The sequence below is a fragment of the Bos mutus genome, chromosome 3, assembly GCF_027580195.1.
Source record: "Bos mutus isolate GX-2022 chromosome 3, NWIPB_WYAK_1.1, whole genome shotgun sequence".
In the NCBI taxonomy this organism is placed as follows: domain Eukaryota; kingdom Metazoa; phylum Chordata; class Mammalia; order Artiodactyla; family Bovidae; genus Bos; species Bos mutus.
This window is the reverse complement of record NC_091619.1, coordinates 47,782,196-47,800,217: the sequence shown is the minus strand read 5'-3', so window position 1 is coordinate 47,800,217 and position 18,022 is coordinate 47,782,196. Positions and strand designations below refer to the sequence as shown.

Sequence of the window (18,022 nt, the reverse complement as noted above, 5' to 3'; positions counted from 1 at the left end):
ATGGCCCTGACCAAAACAGGAGAATAAAAAACAAGAAGACATGACACAGAAGACAGGTGTTCTCACAGAAGAGAGTGGAGAAGAGAGACCCCAGGATGACAGCTCTTCCCATATGAAAAAGGACCCAGAAGAACAGAGCTCCTGAGATGGACACGTAGAGGACCAACATTACTATGCTCTCTGCAATTGTCTTCATTTTCACTCAAGGACAGAGCTTTACCCAAGGACAGAATGCAGCTGGCCCTGGCCCAGATCTTTTGAACTTGGCTTATCATGACAAAGTGCTGATTGTTCCCGCAACCCTTCCATGAGCTGCTGCCTGAGACATTATGGCCACTTAATCCACCCACAGCAGCATTTTCTTCAGACCTACTCCTAAAACATGCGAGTACAAGAGTGAGCACAGAAAAAGAAAATATAAAGCACTTCACTGCTGACCACATTCCTGCTGAACTTGCAGTACTAAGCTTATAGGAGAGCCCTGACTGATGCCCCAACCATAGTGAACTTCATCTTCCCTGAATGCATTCACACCTTGATCACTAACCTCCCCCAACAGCTATTCTAAAATACCAATGAAACTAAAGCCAAACCACTACTGAATCCTTCATATAACAGTGTGAATAGTAAACTTTCCTTAAACAGCTAGATTTATGCTTTCTACTCAGTTTTCAAGAACTTGATACATTCTGTTGTATGTATATTGTGAGGCTTCCCTTGTGGCTCAGTTGGTAAAGAATCTGCCTTCAATGCAGGAGACCTGGGTTTGATCCCTGGATTGGGAAGATGCCCCTTGGAGAAGGAAATGGCAACCCACTCCAGTATTCTTGCTTGGGAAATTCCACGGGCAGAGCAGCCTGGAGGGCTACAGTCCATGGGGTTGCAAGAGTTGGACACAACTTAGTGGCTAAACCACTATTCTTAAATATATGAACAATATTTAGGAATACACAACAGGTACTAAAACAATTAAGAAAAGACAGGGAGGTATTAACACTGTTATGAAACATCACTGGGTAGAGCTGTGGGCTGCAACTGTGGAGTGGCATATAGGGGCCTTCAACAAAGTATAAGAATGTTCTATTATAAGGACCTAAGTGATAGAAAATGAAGATTTTTATTATTATGGGTCTTTAAACTGTACATACATTTTATACACTCTTTGATCTGTACTTTAATAATTGGAAAAATATTGATATGGTTTATATCAATGAAAAATGTGTGCAGCAAACATTATCAGCAAATTGCAAATTATATTTTTGCTCTATTTAATGGTAAGTTTCAATGGTAAAAACTTTACCTGTCGAAGGTATAATTTTAAGACATCACAGATATCATGTGAGCTAAATTCTGAAATGTCTACCAAGTGCATTCCATTTTCCAAGGCTTGACACAGTTTTTCAGTTTTGATTTTGTTCCCACATACACGATAAATTCCCTTGAGAAAAGAGAAAAAATTTTGCAAAAAATTCTGCTTCAGTACAAATGGTTAAATGCATATAGCTAAATATACTTTGATTCTTACTAATATTTTAGGAAAAAAACTAGGACCAAATGAGGTAATATTTTTCAAATAAATCTGAATAAATTCAGTTACTTAGTAAAAACTGAGAGCATTGTTCTCCTTTAGTGTATCCTTATGATTAGAACAAATCACATTTATGCTTTAAAAGTATTAACTTTAAAAATTATAATGTACCTGTAGACTCAAGGCTCTATTTTCGATCTCTGAGGCACACATTTTGAGTACAAAAGGGATGCCATCTGGTTCCTTTTTTGCAACTTGTGTGAACTCTGCTCCAAATAAGTGGATTTTCCCCATAAGTTTCTGATGACCACAAATGATGACTAAATTTTCCAAACACTTTCGGTGACAAACAAGGAGACACTACAAGAAAATGACAGTTTAAAATGGTGAACTCACCTTAAATCTGTTCACAAAAGGACAAACTACAGGTAGAGTGATAAATAACAAAAATGAGTTTAAAAGGTATTACTTGGGTTTGAAATACATTTGATAGCAAAATAAAATATAAAATTATAGAAGGAACACTGTGGTTCAATTTTTTTAAAATACATTTGCAAAAGATCTTAATTGCAAAATTAATAACAAAAAAGTATAAAGCAAAAAGGATAAAAGGGCTAATATAATTCCAGAAAGATCTTACCTCTTCACATTCAACACCATGGAATACCACAATGCCTTCACAATCCCTGCACTTGGTGGGGGATCTCAGTTTGCGAAATTTGTGAGTGAGAGCTGCCTTTGACATCAACGTTTTCTTAAATGTTCCAAGAGAATTGGGTCCTTCCAACAGAAGCAGGGTTGTATACAAGAATGGTTAGCAGGACAGAAAAAATTATACCACATGATACTACACTTTAAAAGATTTTTAAATAAGATTACAAAAAGTTATGACTTTTAGTCTGTAACATCAAAATAAGCATCCAATGTACAGATCCCTTATCAGGTACACATTCATCAAACATTTAAGCTATGAGTAAAAATCATCATCAAACCAATAACATACTTCTAAAATATCATGGCACAAGGTTTCCAGAATTATAAAATTTACAGTTTAACATGATCTTCATTTCACAGGAGCCATTACATTCTTGGAGAAGGACCTTATAAAGTTTGGAAGAAAACTAGCTCTACGAGTTTAGTGTGTCAGGATTATTTGCATTAAAGATAACGCTATTCTTGATTTATTACAAAATTACAGGTGACGGAATTCCAGTTGAGCTATTCCAAATCCTGAAAGATGATGCTGTGAAAGTGCTGCACTCAATGTGCCAGCAAATTTGGAAAACTCAGCAGTGGCCACAGGACTGGAAAAGGTCAGTTTTCATTCCAATCCCAAAGAAAGGCAATGCCAAAGAATGCTCAAACTGCCGCACAATTGCACTCATCTCACATGCTAGTAAAGTAATGCTCAAAATTCTCCAAGCCAGGCTTCAGCAGTATGTGAACCATGAACTTCCTGATGTTCAAGCTGGTTTTAGAAAATGCAGAGGCACCAGAGATCAAATTGCCAACATCCGCTGGATCATGGAAAAAGCAAGAGAGTTCCAGAAAAACATCTATTTCTGCTTTATTGACTATGCCAAAGCCTTTGACTGTGTGGATCACAATAAACTGTGGAAAATTCTGAAAGAGATGGGAATACCAGACCACCTGATCTGCCTCTTGAGAAATCTGTATGCAGGTCAGGAAGCAACAGTTAGAACTGGACATGGAACAATAGACTGGTTCCAAATAGGAAAAGGAGTTTGTCAAGGCTGTATATTGTCACCCAGTTTATTTAACTTATATGCAGAGTACATCATGAGAAACGCTGGACTGTAAGAAACACAAACTGGAATCAAGATTGCCGGGAGAAATATCAATAACCTCAGATATGCAGATGACACCACCCTTACGGCAGAAAAGTGAAGAGGAACTCAAAAGCCTCTTGATGAAAGTGAAAGAGGAGAGTGAAAAAGTTGGCTTAAAGCTCAACATTCAGAAAACGAAGGTCATGGCATCCGGTCCCATCACTTCATGGGAAATAGATGGGGAAACAGTGGAAACAGTGTCAGACTTTATTTTTCTGGGCTCCAAAATCACTGCAGATGGTGACTGCAGCCATGAAATTAAAAGACGCTTACTCCTTGGAAGGAAAGTTATGACCAATCTAGATAGCATATTCAAAAGCAGAAACATTACTTTGCCAACAAAGGTTCGTCTAGTCAAGGCTATGGTTTTTCCTGTGGTCATGTATGGATGTGAGAGTTGGACTGTGAAGAAGGGTGAGCGCTGAAGAATTGATGCTTTTGAACTGTGGTGTTGGAGAAGACTCTTGAGAGTCCCTTGGACTGCAAGGAGATCCAACCAGTCCATTCTGAAGGAGATCAGCCCTGGGATTTCTTTGGAAGGAATGATGCTAAAGCTGAAACTCCAGTACTTTGGCCACCTCATGGGAAGAGTTGACTCACTGGAAAAGACTCTGATGCTGGGAGGGACTGGGGGCAGGAGGAGAAGGGGACGACAGAGGATGAGATGGCTGGATGGCATCACTGACTCGATGGATGTGAGTCTGAGTGAACTCCGGGAGTTGGTGCTGGACAGGGAGGCCTGGCGTGCTGCGATTCATGGGGTCGCAAAGAGTTGGACATGACTGAGTGACTGATCTGATCCGATAAATATCCTACCAGAGGTCAGATATTCTATATTGCTTTAGAAAATGATGCCAAAACAAGTATCTGGAGGTCTCAAGTGAAGCCATTAATGTAACTGACTGATCTTTTATGTCCTTCAGTATCCATAGTCTTCCCTGCCCTCAAGAAGTACATGTATTTTATTTACTTTTCCTGCCTAGCTTCTTACACTTTCTTTTGAAGAGGATTTTCTCACATAGAAATTCTCAGAAACAGAATTTCTTCTGTACACTCTGAACAATTAAGTCACTATAAAGTTTCTGAAAGATAAAAATATCTAGCCTATTGGACTTCTCTGGTGGTCCAATGATTAAGAATCTGTGTTCCAATGCAGGGGACGCAGGTTTGATCCTTGGTTGGGAGAACTAAGATCCCACATGCTGTGGGGCAACTACCAAGCCCACGTACCACAACTAAGACCCAATGCAGCCAAAAATAAATAAATATATATTTAAAAAAATATCTAGCCTATTTGAGCATCACAACAATACATTTTAGCTCTAGTAGTTTTCCTTATTCTTATATTTTTATTTGTAACATTTGATTAATACACTATGAACCCATACTTATAAATAATTGGTTGGGATATATCTAGTCAATATAATGCCTTTTGTTTAATACACAGTAAAGTAATTCTTTAAACCATACTATTTCTTCCTAATATCATGCAGTGTTACTGATTCAGCTAGTTTAGTGGAAATGTGATTCAGGTGAGAGTAATACCAGCTTCTGAAGGGGAGGGTGGCTCTCTTTCATCCAGATCGTCTGCAGAAGACATGGTGCCACTGGATGGAGTTCGTGGAAGTTTTCGATGAAAGTCTCCTAAAAGAAAATTCATTGAGAGTTTAAGAAATGGGTAATGACAGCATTTTTTGAATAACACAAGTCATGCTATTTTATTAGTTACAATATCAACATTGCTTCCATTCAGACTGTGGATACACAGGATCCTAATACTTACTACTGGGAACAAAAGAGAATGAGCCAAATCTGACTTTTCCAAATAAATCTAAAATAAACTGAGGATCACACATTCCAATGAGACCTCAACTGTCAACTTCTGATAGTGTTAGAGATTATGAACTCTACAAGAATAAAGAGTATTTTCTACTCAAGCCTTATATCTAATATCTGATGGAATAGCTGGCAGAACAGTAAAGCTGTCATTACTTGCTTGTTGAATTAAGTGATAAAGAAATAAGTGTACCCTAAAGCTTTCTATAATAAAATATACAAAAATCTACAAACACAGCAATGTAACAGTACCATCACATTTATGTTGCTAGTAAGACAGGAGCCTGGGAACCAGGAGCAACGATCCTGGCCAGGAGCTAAGAGTTCATGACATAAGTTGTCAGCCAAGGACTCTGTCAGTTGTCTCAAAGCATGTGTGGAAGCAGCCCAACCAGGTAATGAGGTTTATTTGCTCTGTGCTGATCCTACAAACAGGGCTGTCTCTAAGTGGAAGTTTACATTTAACTCAAGGCTTTAAGAGAGTCTTCAGTTCAGAGTTAGAAAGTACTTCACTAATTATTTAAACCACTTCCTCTCTCTCAAAAGATTCCTTCCCCTCTTCAAACTATGCTTAAAAGGTGGTCATCTAGTTTTTGTTTTGAATGTGTCCCCAAATGACTAAGAGATCATGAAGCCGTATGTTCATTTAAAAACTATTATAACTGTAAAACAAGGGCTTCCAAGGTGGCTCAGTGGTAAAGAATCCCCCTGCCAAGCAGGAGATAGAGTTTTGATGCCTGGATCGGGAAGATACCCTGAAGTAGGGAATGGCAACCCACTTCAGTATTCTTGCCTGATAAATCCCATGGACAGAGGAACCTGGTGGGAAACACACAATTCATGGGATGGCAAAGACTCCGACATGACTTAGTAACTAAGCAGCAGCAGCAACAATTGTAAAATGACTTCCTTTCATTACTGAGCAGAAACCTACCACTTATAAATCCCAGCCCCAGTCACATGTCTTCTTACAAAGCACTCTGACTCTCATCCCTTTCCACTACCAGTGTCTGAGGATGGCTGTCACAAGGCTATGCATCCTTGGGTCTTTACCCATTTATCATGTGACCAGGTTCTAAGTTTTCATCTTTATCACATGAAGTCTTACAGGATTCCAAATAATTTAGGAATAATTTTGCTCTAGACTGAGTCTAAATTTATGGGAATTGCTAGAACCTGTTTTTATAAAGCTAATTATAAATATTCAGTTAAATAGGCTCACATCTCCAAAGTGTTCCTGAACAGCAATAACTTTAAAGTAGGCCTCAAGCTAGTTGGCAACAACCTGCCTGTAAACCTCAGTGCTGCATGGAAGTCATTTCTAACTTTAAAGTCAAAGATATATTTACAGGAATAAAATTTCTGAATTGTGTAGAACACGAAAAGAAAAGTCATTAGTCTTTGATTTTGAGGAAGGTTAAATCCTATAACATATCTCCTGGAATGCCAAGATCCTAGGAGAAAGAAACTTAGCCAGGAAGAACAGGATTGGAGCAGTCTTTGGTAGAAGAGTGAAGGAGAAAGAACATGGAAAGAAATAATCTCAAGGGTTCAAATGACCCATTCTTCTCTTGCTAGCTGTATTACAAGTCATTCTCTTTGAAGCCATTAAGGGAGAATTCAAAACATCTACTCTGCCTCTCTAAAGAGGATGAGATTCTCTTTATCAAAGTACCTTACAGCACATTTATAAAAAATGAGTAAGTTATCACAGGCACAAGAATTGGTATTCATTTTATGGCTCGTTACCCAGTGAATAACTACAAAACAACCCAAAAGATATATAATAAATTATGTCCACAGAATGGAAAACTATACAGCATATAGCATAAAGTAAAAGACAGTTTCTCACACATCAATAGGAATCTCAAAATTCATAAAAGAGGTCACAAAAGAACAATATGATTTCGTCTGCCTAAGATTCCAAAGAGGGCAAAGCTCAACTACATGAGTACTAAAATATTTAAAGTAGCCAGGGAAAGATAAACAAAATTCAGGATGATGGTTCATCTGGTGAGTGACAAGGCAAGGTTATCAAGGAAGTACACACAGGGGCCTTCTAATATAATGTTTTGTTAGGCTAGGTGTTGAATATATATGGGTTTGTTCTATGATTTTTATTTAAACTGTACATATACATGTACATACTTCTCTCTATGAGACAATTCATTATAAAAATAAGATAGTTATAAATAAGAGTTTACTGTATAGCACAATGAACTATATTCAGTATCTTGTAATAAACTATAATGGAAAGGAATCCAAAAAGTATATAGATATACACCTAAATATATGTATAACCTATTAACTTTGCTGGACATTTAAAACTAATACAATATTGCAAATTAACTATACTTCAATTAAAAAAAAGAAAAAGGAAAATAAAGTAGCTAAGATATCCCCCAAAAGGAATATTTTCATCTTTCATTGAATTTTCACTCTAGACTTAATACTTATATACCTGGACTTATAGATTCAGAATCCAGAGATCTGGATTCACTGCTTCCTCCAGTGCTCTCAGAATCACTAAACATTCCAAATGTCCATGACCTTAGAAAAGATGGACCTTTAAGAAAAGAATATTTACAGTCAAACTTGGCTACAGATGAATTTCATAAGGCAAAATACTGACATTATTTAAAATGAGACAAGTCAAACTTCTCTAACAGTGTGACAGCTGACAGGCGCAGTGCTCACAACTATGAATAAAGCTTCATAAGGTTATATCTCAAGGCCTGATTTTTAACTTCCAGACCTGCAACTCATTTAATGATCACATTTAAACAATTTTAGCTGTCATGAATTAGTTCTCTTTTTAGTGTGAAAAACTACCTGTTATGTCTGCACTGTTAGAGCATCTGTCCTCTTCAATCTTGTTAGAGCTGTCAGGAAGGCGTACAACGTCTTCTAAAGAGTCAGAAGGTCCGTATCCAGAAATGGGAGGACTGCTTAATTGTTTATTTACATTCCTAAGAAAACCCAAATACAACTCTTCATACAGAAAAATGACAAATAATCAGCCCACTTTATTTTCAGAAATATTTGTTAATTTAATGAACAGAGTAATTAAACTAAATATTAAGAAACATATAGTTGAACTTCTTAAAAGATATGTGAATAAAACTTATTAATCATTTTTATTTATTACAGTTGAAACTTGAAAAAGAGGAGCAAAAATATAGTGAATTATTCATAGCATGGTTAAACTTTTCAAGTATAGTGGATTTCTAAATCTCAAATAACTGAGCTCTGTGTCAAAATGGAAAGCTTTACTCTAAGTCAATTACATCTTAAATATTTTAAAAATTCAGAAAGTTTTACAGTCAATGCTGTCAGTGTTAGAAACGACACCACCTGACACAAGATAGAAAACTCGGCAATAAAGATTTTATATCTAGAAATAATTTCTTCTATATGTTCTCACCCATCAACTTTCTCCTCTTCAGCTGAATTTGTGGCCCTGACAAACTCACTGTACTCTTGGCCTGGGTCATAGAGTTTGGCACTATCACAGAGAGATTGTAAGTTGCTTGAGAGGGAGGCAGCCTGCAGCTGCTGCATCTGGAAGAGGTTAACTGTTACCTATGGTCACAAACAAAACAAAACAAAAAGGTAAAAGAGTCATGCTACAGAGAATGCTATGTACATACACATTTATTTCAAGTAACAGTACCAAGAAAAAGGCCACACAGTGAAGAATTCGACAGTGAATATCATCGTGAGCACACTATGTCACCTGACTTTGTACAAGGACTAAATTGGGGGAGGGGCATGGAAAGTAGTTTTAATGAAGTATCTAGGAGCAATCACTTCCAGCAAAGCTGGCTTTAATCTGAAAGGTTTAAAAACACAACCCATGTCCCTACAGGTTCACAATTTTAGGAGATGGATGTGTTTCTGATGATCCCAGCTCTGTACTCTGATGGTCTGACCGTAACTGTCTACACTGAAAAACATGGAGGAAAAATTCCAATCAGAGCACTATTATTTTCAGTTTCACTTCTTCAATCCTATAAAAATAGAAATACTTTATACTTATAATGTGTCCTACAGCACTCAGTTTTTATAATTAGGTACTATCTTGAATCTATTCAAAATAATTATTCCATTGAATTTCTACAAATGCCTAACATGCCTACTGTCACTACTGCCACTTACAGGAACAACAACAAAAATAAGCAGACAGAGTGTTTACAATATGCCAGGTCCATCCCGAGAACTGTACATGAATTAACTACTCTCAAGTTCATAAAAATCCAAGTTTTGGGTATATTACAGCAAATAAATAGATGAAATCCCAGTCCTCATATGAGTTTGCATTTTCCTGAGGGTGGGGGTTGAAGACAGAGGACAAATTAAGTAGGATAATTTCTGGTACTGAAAACTGCTACAAACATGATATAACATTGTCAGGTTATAGAATATGACCAGGTATGTGTTTGCAAAAGGGTACTTTTGATATGACAGTTTGGTGAAGGGACTCTCTGAGGAGGTAATGTCTGAACTGAGACCTGATATAACAAAGAACCAGTGAGAAGTTCCAGGGAGAAAACCAATACAAACAGAAGAGATAGTGCAAAGACCCTAGGGCAAAAGTGAGTAAGAAAGAACCTGTCATGCGCAAGAAACAGATGAAAGGTCAGTGTGGCGTTTCAGTTTGAGATAAAGCCAAACAGGGAAGACGCCATCTAAACCAAGGTAAGGTACAACAGGAAGCGAGTGGAGGGTTCCCTGGTGACTCGGTCAGTAAAGAATCTATGCAGTGTGGGAGACCTGGGTTTGATCCCTGGGTTGGGAAGATCCCCTGGAGGAGGGTATGGCAAGCCACTCCAGTATTCTTGCCTGGAGAATCCCCAAGGTCAGAGGAGCCTGGAAGGCTGCAGTCCATGGGGTTGCAAAGAGTCAGACACGACTGAGCGACTAAGTACAACATACAGCACAGCACAGGATTTGTAACATGATCTGACTTTTCTAAATGCCACTCCCACTTCTGTGTGGGAAATGTGAATGAATGCCAAATTTTGATCAGCTTAATGTTATTTCAAAGACTGCCATGTTTCCTCTTCATCTCTTTTGATTACCAGATGATATGTTGAACTTTTGATTAGCCTAAGTCCTTTCCAAGGTAGATAGGCATTCTCCAAGGATAACTAAGAGTCAGCATAAATAGTATTTGAAAAGTGCACATAATAGAATCACTTGTTCCTCCTTCAAGTAACACAGGAAATTCAAATTGTGGATGGTAAAGTTTAAGTCCAACAATTAGCTATAATTGGGAATTCTCTGGTTAATGGTAAACTGAACTGAACTCTCTTGATCCTAAAGGTAATTGTATGTCCACTTTTAATACTTTTTAATAAACTTTATGAATCTAGTTAGAAACACTAATTAAAAAGTCAAATGAATACACAGGCATAATCAATCAACTCATCCGCTTAATGTTTGTCTATGCTGCTGCTGCTGCTGCTAAGTCGCTTCAGTCATGTCCGACTCTGTGCGACCCCATAGACGGCAGCCCACCAGGCTCCGCCATCCCTGGGATTCTCTAGGCAAGAACACTGGGGTGGGTTGCCATTTCCTTCTCCAATGCATCAAAGTGAAAAGTGAAAGTGAAGTCGCTCAGTCATGTCGGACTCTTAGCGACCCCATGGACTATACAGCCTACCAGGCTCCTCCATCCATGGGATTTTCCAGGCAAGAGTACTGGAATGGGTTGCCATTGCCTTCTCCAATGTTTGTCTACAGGTACTTATAAATAAAGCCTTATATGTACTGGAAGTCCAATCTTAAAATATCTTTCCCCTAAATTATTCAGTCTTCTCCCTCACCTAACAGAAATGCTGAAGATTGAGGTCCCCATGGGGTAGATCCTGCAGGACTTGCTGGGAATCTTTACTGGGGTGGCTCATAGGTACTTCAAAAATCATCATGTCCCTAAGATCTTTTTGTCCCCCAATCCCGTCCTGGGTCTGGGACTTCATCCTTTTCTTCTAGGTCCCTAATGAATAATAGCACAGTGGCCTAAGTGCTTCATAAAGGGTAAATGACCAAATGAATAGTAGTAGCAAGTGTTATCAGTCAAGGTCATATTGAAATCCTGCATGTTTTCTGTTACTGCTCACTCAAGAACAGAGGATTTTCAACTCTATGCCCAGCTTTCATCATCTATATTTAATCTTTACTTACTCCACTGGCACACAGATTAGCACAAATTTTTCTGACAGTTGCTGAAATAGAGTATTTCATAATTTCCAATCAATGGGAAAAGTTTCTCTCATATACATTAGCAATAATCTAAAAATTTTTGTTCAATATTTCTGTCCTACATTTTTTAAAAAGATAAATTTTTCATGAATGTCCTTTCAAAGGAAAGGAAAACCTCTTGTGCTAATGTTTCCCATCCTTCAAAGTCTGTTAATTTAATTAGGCCTTTGGTAATTGGTTTGGTCATTTCTCCTTGTTCTCACTCAGTAATGCAATTTTTTTGGGCCGAGATACATGCATTCCAGGATCTTAGTTCCTAGACCAGGGATTGAACTCACTTCCCTCCTTGGTGAAAGCACGAAGTCCTAGCCACTCGACCTCCTGGAAATGCCCTAGTAATGTAATTATGATCTTCATCCCATATCCTTCAATACTTCCTAATTCAATACAGAATAATTCTTGATGTTTATGATGTAACTTATAATTTTGCTGGGACTGATTTATGTATCTTCCTTAAGATAGTGAGTGAATATAACCGAGTGTCCAGCATCTTTATATTTCAGATGACTTTGTTTTCTTTTCAATGATAGACGTAATAATAACAGATCCTAGAGTGAGAACAAAATTCTTTTGAAAACAATTTGCGAGATGGTGATACAAAATAGTCACCAAAAATCCCCCAATTCTTCTTTGATAGAGAAGAAAACAAAGAAATCTGAGAAAATTATGGCTCTTACCTTGGGGGAAAAGCACCTACATTCAAGAACTGAATGCTGGATTTGCTATCTGCTTAGATCTGCATGTGAATAATGTCACTTCCTCAAAGTGAAGGAGTAAAACTGATTAAACTGGTTCAAAAGAACTCCAGCTAATAAGAAATTCTGCTCACAAATATCTATAGGGAGAAACTTCCCATAAACAGACTATACATTATACGCTGTAGTGATTTTCAAGAGTTGTGTATTTGTTCAAGTTTGGGGAACTTGTACCTCAAAGTCTACTTCATACGCAGATAAGTACTGCTCTATAATTTTTCAGATGTATTAATTCTCTCTCCCTAGATAAATGCTAAAACTCCTTGAGAGAGGGTATCTGTTGTATATTTCTTTTAAATAAACAGTAGGCAATAACAGTAGTGGTATCATCATGCATATGATAGGACTCTAATGGCACAAAGTGAAGAGGAACTAAAGAGCTTCTTGATGAGGGTGAAAGAGGAAAGTGAAAAAGCTGGCTTGAAAGTCAACATTTAGAAAACTAAGAGCATGGCATTTGGTCCCAACACTTGATGGCAAATAGAAGGGAAAAAAAGTGGAAACAGTGACAGATTTTACTTTTCTTAGGCTCCAAAATCACTGCAGATGGTGACTGCAGGCATGAAATTAAAAGACGCTTGCTCCTTGGAAGAAAAGCTATGAGAAACCTAGACAGCATATTAAAAAGCAGAGACATCACTATGCTGACAAAGGTCCATATAGTCAAAGCTATGGTTTTTCCAGTAGTCAAGTATGGATGTTGAGAGTAGGACAATAAAGAAAAAAGGCTGAGTGCTGAAGAACTGATACTTTCCAAGTGTGGTGCTGGAGAAGAGACCCTACTGAGTGAGTCCCTTGGACTCCAAGGAGATCAAACCAGTCAATCCTAAAGGAAATCAACTCTGAATATTCATTGGAAGGACTGATGCTGAAGCTGAAGCTCCAAAATTCTGGCCACCTAACGCAAAGAGGTGGCTCACTGGAAAAGACCCTGATGCTGAGAAAGATTAAAGGTGAAAGAGAAGGGTGCAACAGAGGATGAGATGGTTAGACAGCATCACCGATTCAATGGACATGAATTTGAGCAAACTCCAAGAGATACTGGAGGACAGAAGAGGCTGGCATTTACAGTCAATGGGGTCACAAAGAGCTGGGCATAACTTAGCAACTGAACAACAGGCATTAACAAATACAAATGTTATATACAAAATTGTGTGCTTAGTTGCTCAGTCATGTCCAACTCTCACAACCCCATGGATTGCAGCCTGCCAGGCTCCATGGGATTCTCCAGGCAAGAACACTGGAATGGGTTGCCATTTCCTTCTCCAACAAAATTAGGTAACTTCTTGTTTATATCACATCAAATTAAAAGAAATAATAATTGTTGGATCACCAAACAGCATCACTTTTTTAGATGGAGGCAGACAAACAAGATTAAGCTCATGAGAGAACTCTGTTATATGAAGTAGTCAGATTTCAGCAGTCTGAAAAAAAATCCAGGGAGAGATATTTAAAGTACTATCTTGTGGAAGAGGGATTATATCAATATAGCACAACTTGAAAGGTCTACAATAAAACAGATTTTTTTAAAAGCTCAATATACACGTCATACTAATTCTGGAGTTGTTCAAATCCAGGCTGGGTAATCATTCACAGCAAGATAGCACAGTATTTAGAAGCACCAGCTCTGAAGTCATTCTTCAAGTCTGGCTTTCCAACGTATAGCTGGGTGACTTTGATATTAAGTTGTTTATAACTACATTAAACATTTGTTTCCAAAAAAGTTAATGTGCAATAAATCTTGTAGGGGATCCTGTTCAAAATACAGATTCTGATATCAAAAGTTTAGGCTGAAACCCAAAATTCTGCATTCCTTATAGACTTCCAAAGTAACAAGAATGTGACTGGTATAAGGAATACACTTGGAGAAGAAAGATTTTCTAAACTTTACTCCATCAGTAAAATGGAGCTTAAAACAATTATAGTTACCCAACATGATTTTGTGAAAATTAAATGAGTTAATGAAGACAAACAGCTTCATTCACAATACACTGGCAAACACACAATCTTAATTATCATTAGCTATTGTTTGAGGTAAAAGGACTTGTAAAAGGTAAAAAGTTGGCTTAAATAACTTACACAGGAATTTTGAATCTTGGGATTTTGTAATTCTTTTCAATATTTTTATTAAAATTGACTGTAAATTAACCACATATTAATTAATCAGAATTTGATAAATAAATGAGATACAATTTTAAACACCCAGAAATATTTTAAGGAAGGTTTGTGATTCAAATGGAATAAGCTCACTTCCAAAGTCTCTCACTCAATTTCCCTAAAAACCCTGGACAGAATGCACGGATTAGCTATCTGAAGGCTCTGAAAAGTAAATGGTAGCAAGTAGATTGTGGAAATAAACTACAAATTAAGTTATGACCAATCCGTGGCATGCTTCCTGTTATTTTTTTCCTGCTCATATTTCCCAGTCAGTACACTACTCCTACTCAAATATATGTGACTGAAAGAGTTGGGGAAATTCTCTTGTTTCTTTTGTATGTTTGTTTTCTCTCTTGCCCCAAGCCCTAAGATGAAGTCCTCTGGCAGTGTGAGTGATGGCAGTAGCAGCAGAACACACGTCTAAAACTGAGGGGAATTCTTTTCTATAACTGTAGTCTGAGGAATGAGGAGTCTGAAATTCCTGTTGTTTCTTTCTCTTTATCCTTCCCCAACTCAGCTCTCAAAGCAGCAGACTAGGTTAACTTCAGTTTCCCAGCCAGAAGGCCTAGAAGGGAGTCCTTAGTTGAAGAGTGAACCTAGCTGGATCAAAAGCCTGCTAAATTTTTAAAGAATCAACATCCAATACAGGTTATAAAGAAAACCCAGAGTCATATAAGGTAATACTGAAAATGCCTAAGATATCATCCAAAATTACTTGTCACACAAAGAACTGGGACAATCTCAACAACTCATAAGAAAAAAGACAAACAGATACCAACACCGAGATGACTCAGCTATTTGAATTATCATAGACTTTAAAGCAGATATTATTAGATTTCAAGAAATAAGGGCCAACAATATTAAAATGTGGAAAGACTGAAGTCTCAGCAGAGAATTTGAAGATATAAAAAAGAAACAAAAGGAGATTTTACTACTAAAAAAATATCCAAAACAAAAAAATCAGTGGATTGACTGTACGGAAAATGGAGATAACAACAAAAAAAGTCAGTGAGCTTGAAAAAAGATCAGTAGAACAACATAAACAATCAGGAGAAAAAAAGATTGGGGGAAAAAAAGTCCTACATTCTTGTGGAATAATAACAAAAGATCTGTCATTTGAGTCTTTAGGGTCTTAGAGGAAGATGAGGGACTGTTACAAAAAAAAAAATCTGAAGGAAAAATAGCCAAATACTTCTTACACATTGAAAGAGTTAAATCTGTAGATCCAAGAACAGGAGAAACTCAACAAAAGTTACATCCAAATACACTGTAATCAAACTGCTGAAGCCCAAAGACCAAGAAAAATTTTTGCAAGCAGCCAAAGAAAAACAACACGCTTCATATTAGGGAAACAATGATTCAAATGACTATGCATAGAAACTCTGGATGCCAGAGGCAGTGGAATAACATTTTTATAAATAAAGTGTTAAAAGAACTGAATTCTAAATTCAGTGAAAATATCCTTCATGCATGAAGATGAAATAGACATTCTAAGATGAAAGACAACCAAGAGAATTCATCACCAGTAGACCAACTATAAAAGAAATGGTAAAAGAAGTTCTTTGGACAAAAGAAATTATATGGGAGAGAAGATGGAAACTCAGAGTGAAAGAATAATAACAGAAATGGTAAATATCTGGGTACATTTAAAGACTAGTTTTATTCTCTTAAACTCTCTAAAATATGAGACTTTCGAAAACCAAAATTGTAAGTTTGTCTGGTGAAGTTTTCAATGTATGCAGATGTAAGATACATATCAACTACAACTAAAAATGAATAAAGGAACTTATATGGTGGTATAGTTCTCACATTCCATTTGAACTTGGTAAAATATTAGTTCAAAGTAAACTGAAAAATGCAGCCATTATAGTCTTAGTGCAGCCATTTAAAGAAAAAACACTATACAAATGAACAGACATAATCAAAGACCCAATAGATATATTAAAATATATATAATAAATTAAACTTTAGACAAATCATTTTAGATAAACTAAAATATAATTCTAATATATAAATAAAACATTAAGTCTTTAATAAATTAAATAGATCAATTAAAATGTAATTCTAAAAAATTATCGATTTATACAAAAAAGGCATCAAAAGAGAAACAGATGAAGGGAAACATAAGGTACAAACAGAAAACAAAAAGTAGTAGGCCTAAATTTGCACATATATTTACATTAAATATAAATGGTCTAACCATTCCACTCAAAAGATGGAGATTATCAAAATAGATTTTAAAAAAATCAACACTGAACACTATGCTATATAATAACTTCACTTAAAATACATGATTAAGTTAAAAGTAAAAGAATGGAAAAAGATATACCATGCTAAAAATGCTCAAAAGAAACCTTAACTACTTCTATCAATATTAAATAATGTAGAGTAAAAGGCAAGGAAAATTACCAGGATAAAAAGACACATTTCATAAAGATAAAAGGATCAATTCACCAAGAATATATAATAATCATTAATGTATATAAGCAATTGAGACATTCAAAATATATAAAGGAAAAACTGACAGAATTAAAAATATATAGTATGCTAAAAACGTCAAAATTGCTTTCTCAGTAATTGACAGAAACAAAAAGTAAATCGTCAAGGATATGGAAGAAATAAATATCATAAACCAAGAGGAACTAGTCTACATTTATAGGTTACTCCAGCCAACCACAGCAGAATATACATTCTTTCAAGTGAACACATGAACAGTACCAAGATAAACCATATCCTGAGTCATAAAGCAAATCATAACAAATATAGGAAAATTAAAATCATATAAAGTATTTGTTTCACTATAACAGAATTAAACTAGAAATCAGTATCAGGAAAATGTCCAGAAAATCCTCAAATAATTAGAAATTAAACAAGCTTCTACAATATCCACAGGTAAAATCAAAGTGTTGAGGAAAATTAGAAAATATTTTGAATTGTATAAAAATGAAAATCCAAATTCAAAATTTGTGGGATGTAGATAAGCAGTGCTTAGAGAGAAATTAAAATCATCAACTATTCATATTAAAAAAGTAGAGAGGTCTTGATGAACAATCTAAGTTTCTACCTTTAAGAAACTAAAAGGAAAAGCAAAATAAACCTAAAGTAAGCAGAAAGGAACAATAAAAAGCAGAAAAAAAATTTAAAAAGAAAAGTAGAGAAAAACCAATGAAATCAAAAGCTGTCTCTCAGAAAAGATCAACAAAATTTATAAACCTCTAGCCAGACTAACCAAAGAGAAAGGAAGTGAAAGAGAAGGCACAAATTACCAACATCAGGGAGGAAAGAGAGGATATCACTACAGCTCAATGAGACACTGAGAGGTTAAGAGTTATAAACAACACTATGCACATAAACACAATAACTTAGATGAAAGGGTGGAACTAATTCCGCAAACTACCAAAGTTCACATGAAAAGAACTAATTCAAACAGGCCTATATCAAAAGAAACTGAATACACAGGGAAAGATTTTCCAAAAAAATGAAAACTCCAAGCCAACTGCTTTCACCAGGAAATGCCACAAAACATTTAAAGAAACAATACCAATTCTATACAATCTCTTCCAGAAAATAAAATAGGAAGCAACACTTCCCAACTTATTTTACAAGGTCAGAATTACCCTGATTCCAAAATC

At 36.2% G+C, this 18,022-nt stretch overlaps 1 protein-coding gene across 4 annotated transcripts in view; it reads right to left on the bottom strand.

Annotated features, from left to right (window-relative positions):
* ARHGAP29 (Rho GTPase activating protein 29) overlaps nucleotides 1-18,022 on the bottom strand; it is an 82,525-nt gene that overhangs the window by 10,930 nt on the left and 53,573 nt on the right. For all 4 annotated transcript variants that reach the window (XM_070367647.1, XM_070367651.1, XM_070367649.1 and 1 more), the window contains 7 exons: nucleotides 8,639-8,796; nucleotides 8,047-8,183; nucleotides 7,676-7,780; nucleotides 4,924-5,022; nucleotides 2,169-2,308; nucleotides 1,700-1,888; nucleotides 1,301-1,438 (listed from right to left, as the gene is read on the bottom strand). In XM_070367647.1, coding sequence (XP_070223748.1) covers nucleotides 1,301-1,438; nucleotides 1,700-1,888; nucleotides 2,169-2,308; nucleotides 4,924-5,022; nucleotides 7,676-7,780; nucleotides 8,047-8,183; nucleotides 8,639-8,796 — 966 coding nt within the window. The remainder of the gene's footprint in view (nucleotides 1-1,300; nucleotides 1,439-1,699; nucleotides 1,889-2,168; nucleotides 2,309-4,923; nucleotides 5,023-7,675; nucleotides 7,781-8,046; nucleotides 8,184-8,638; nucleotides 8,797-18,022) is intronic.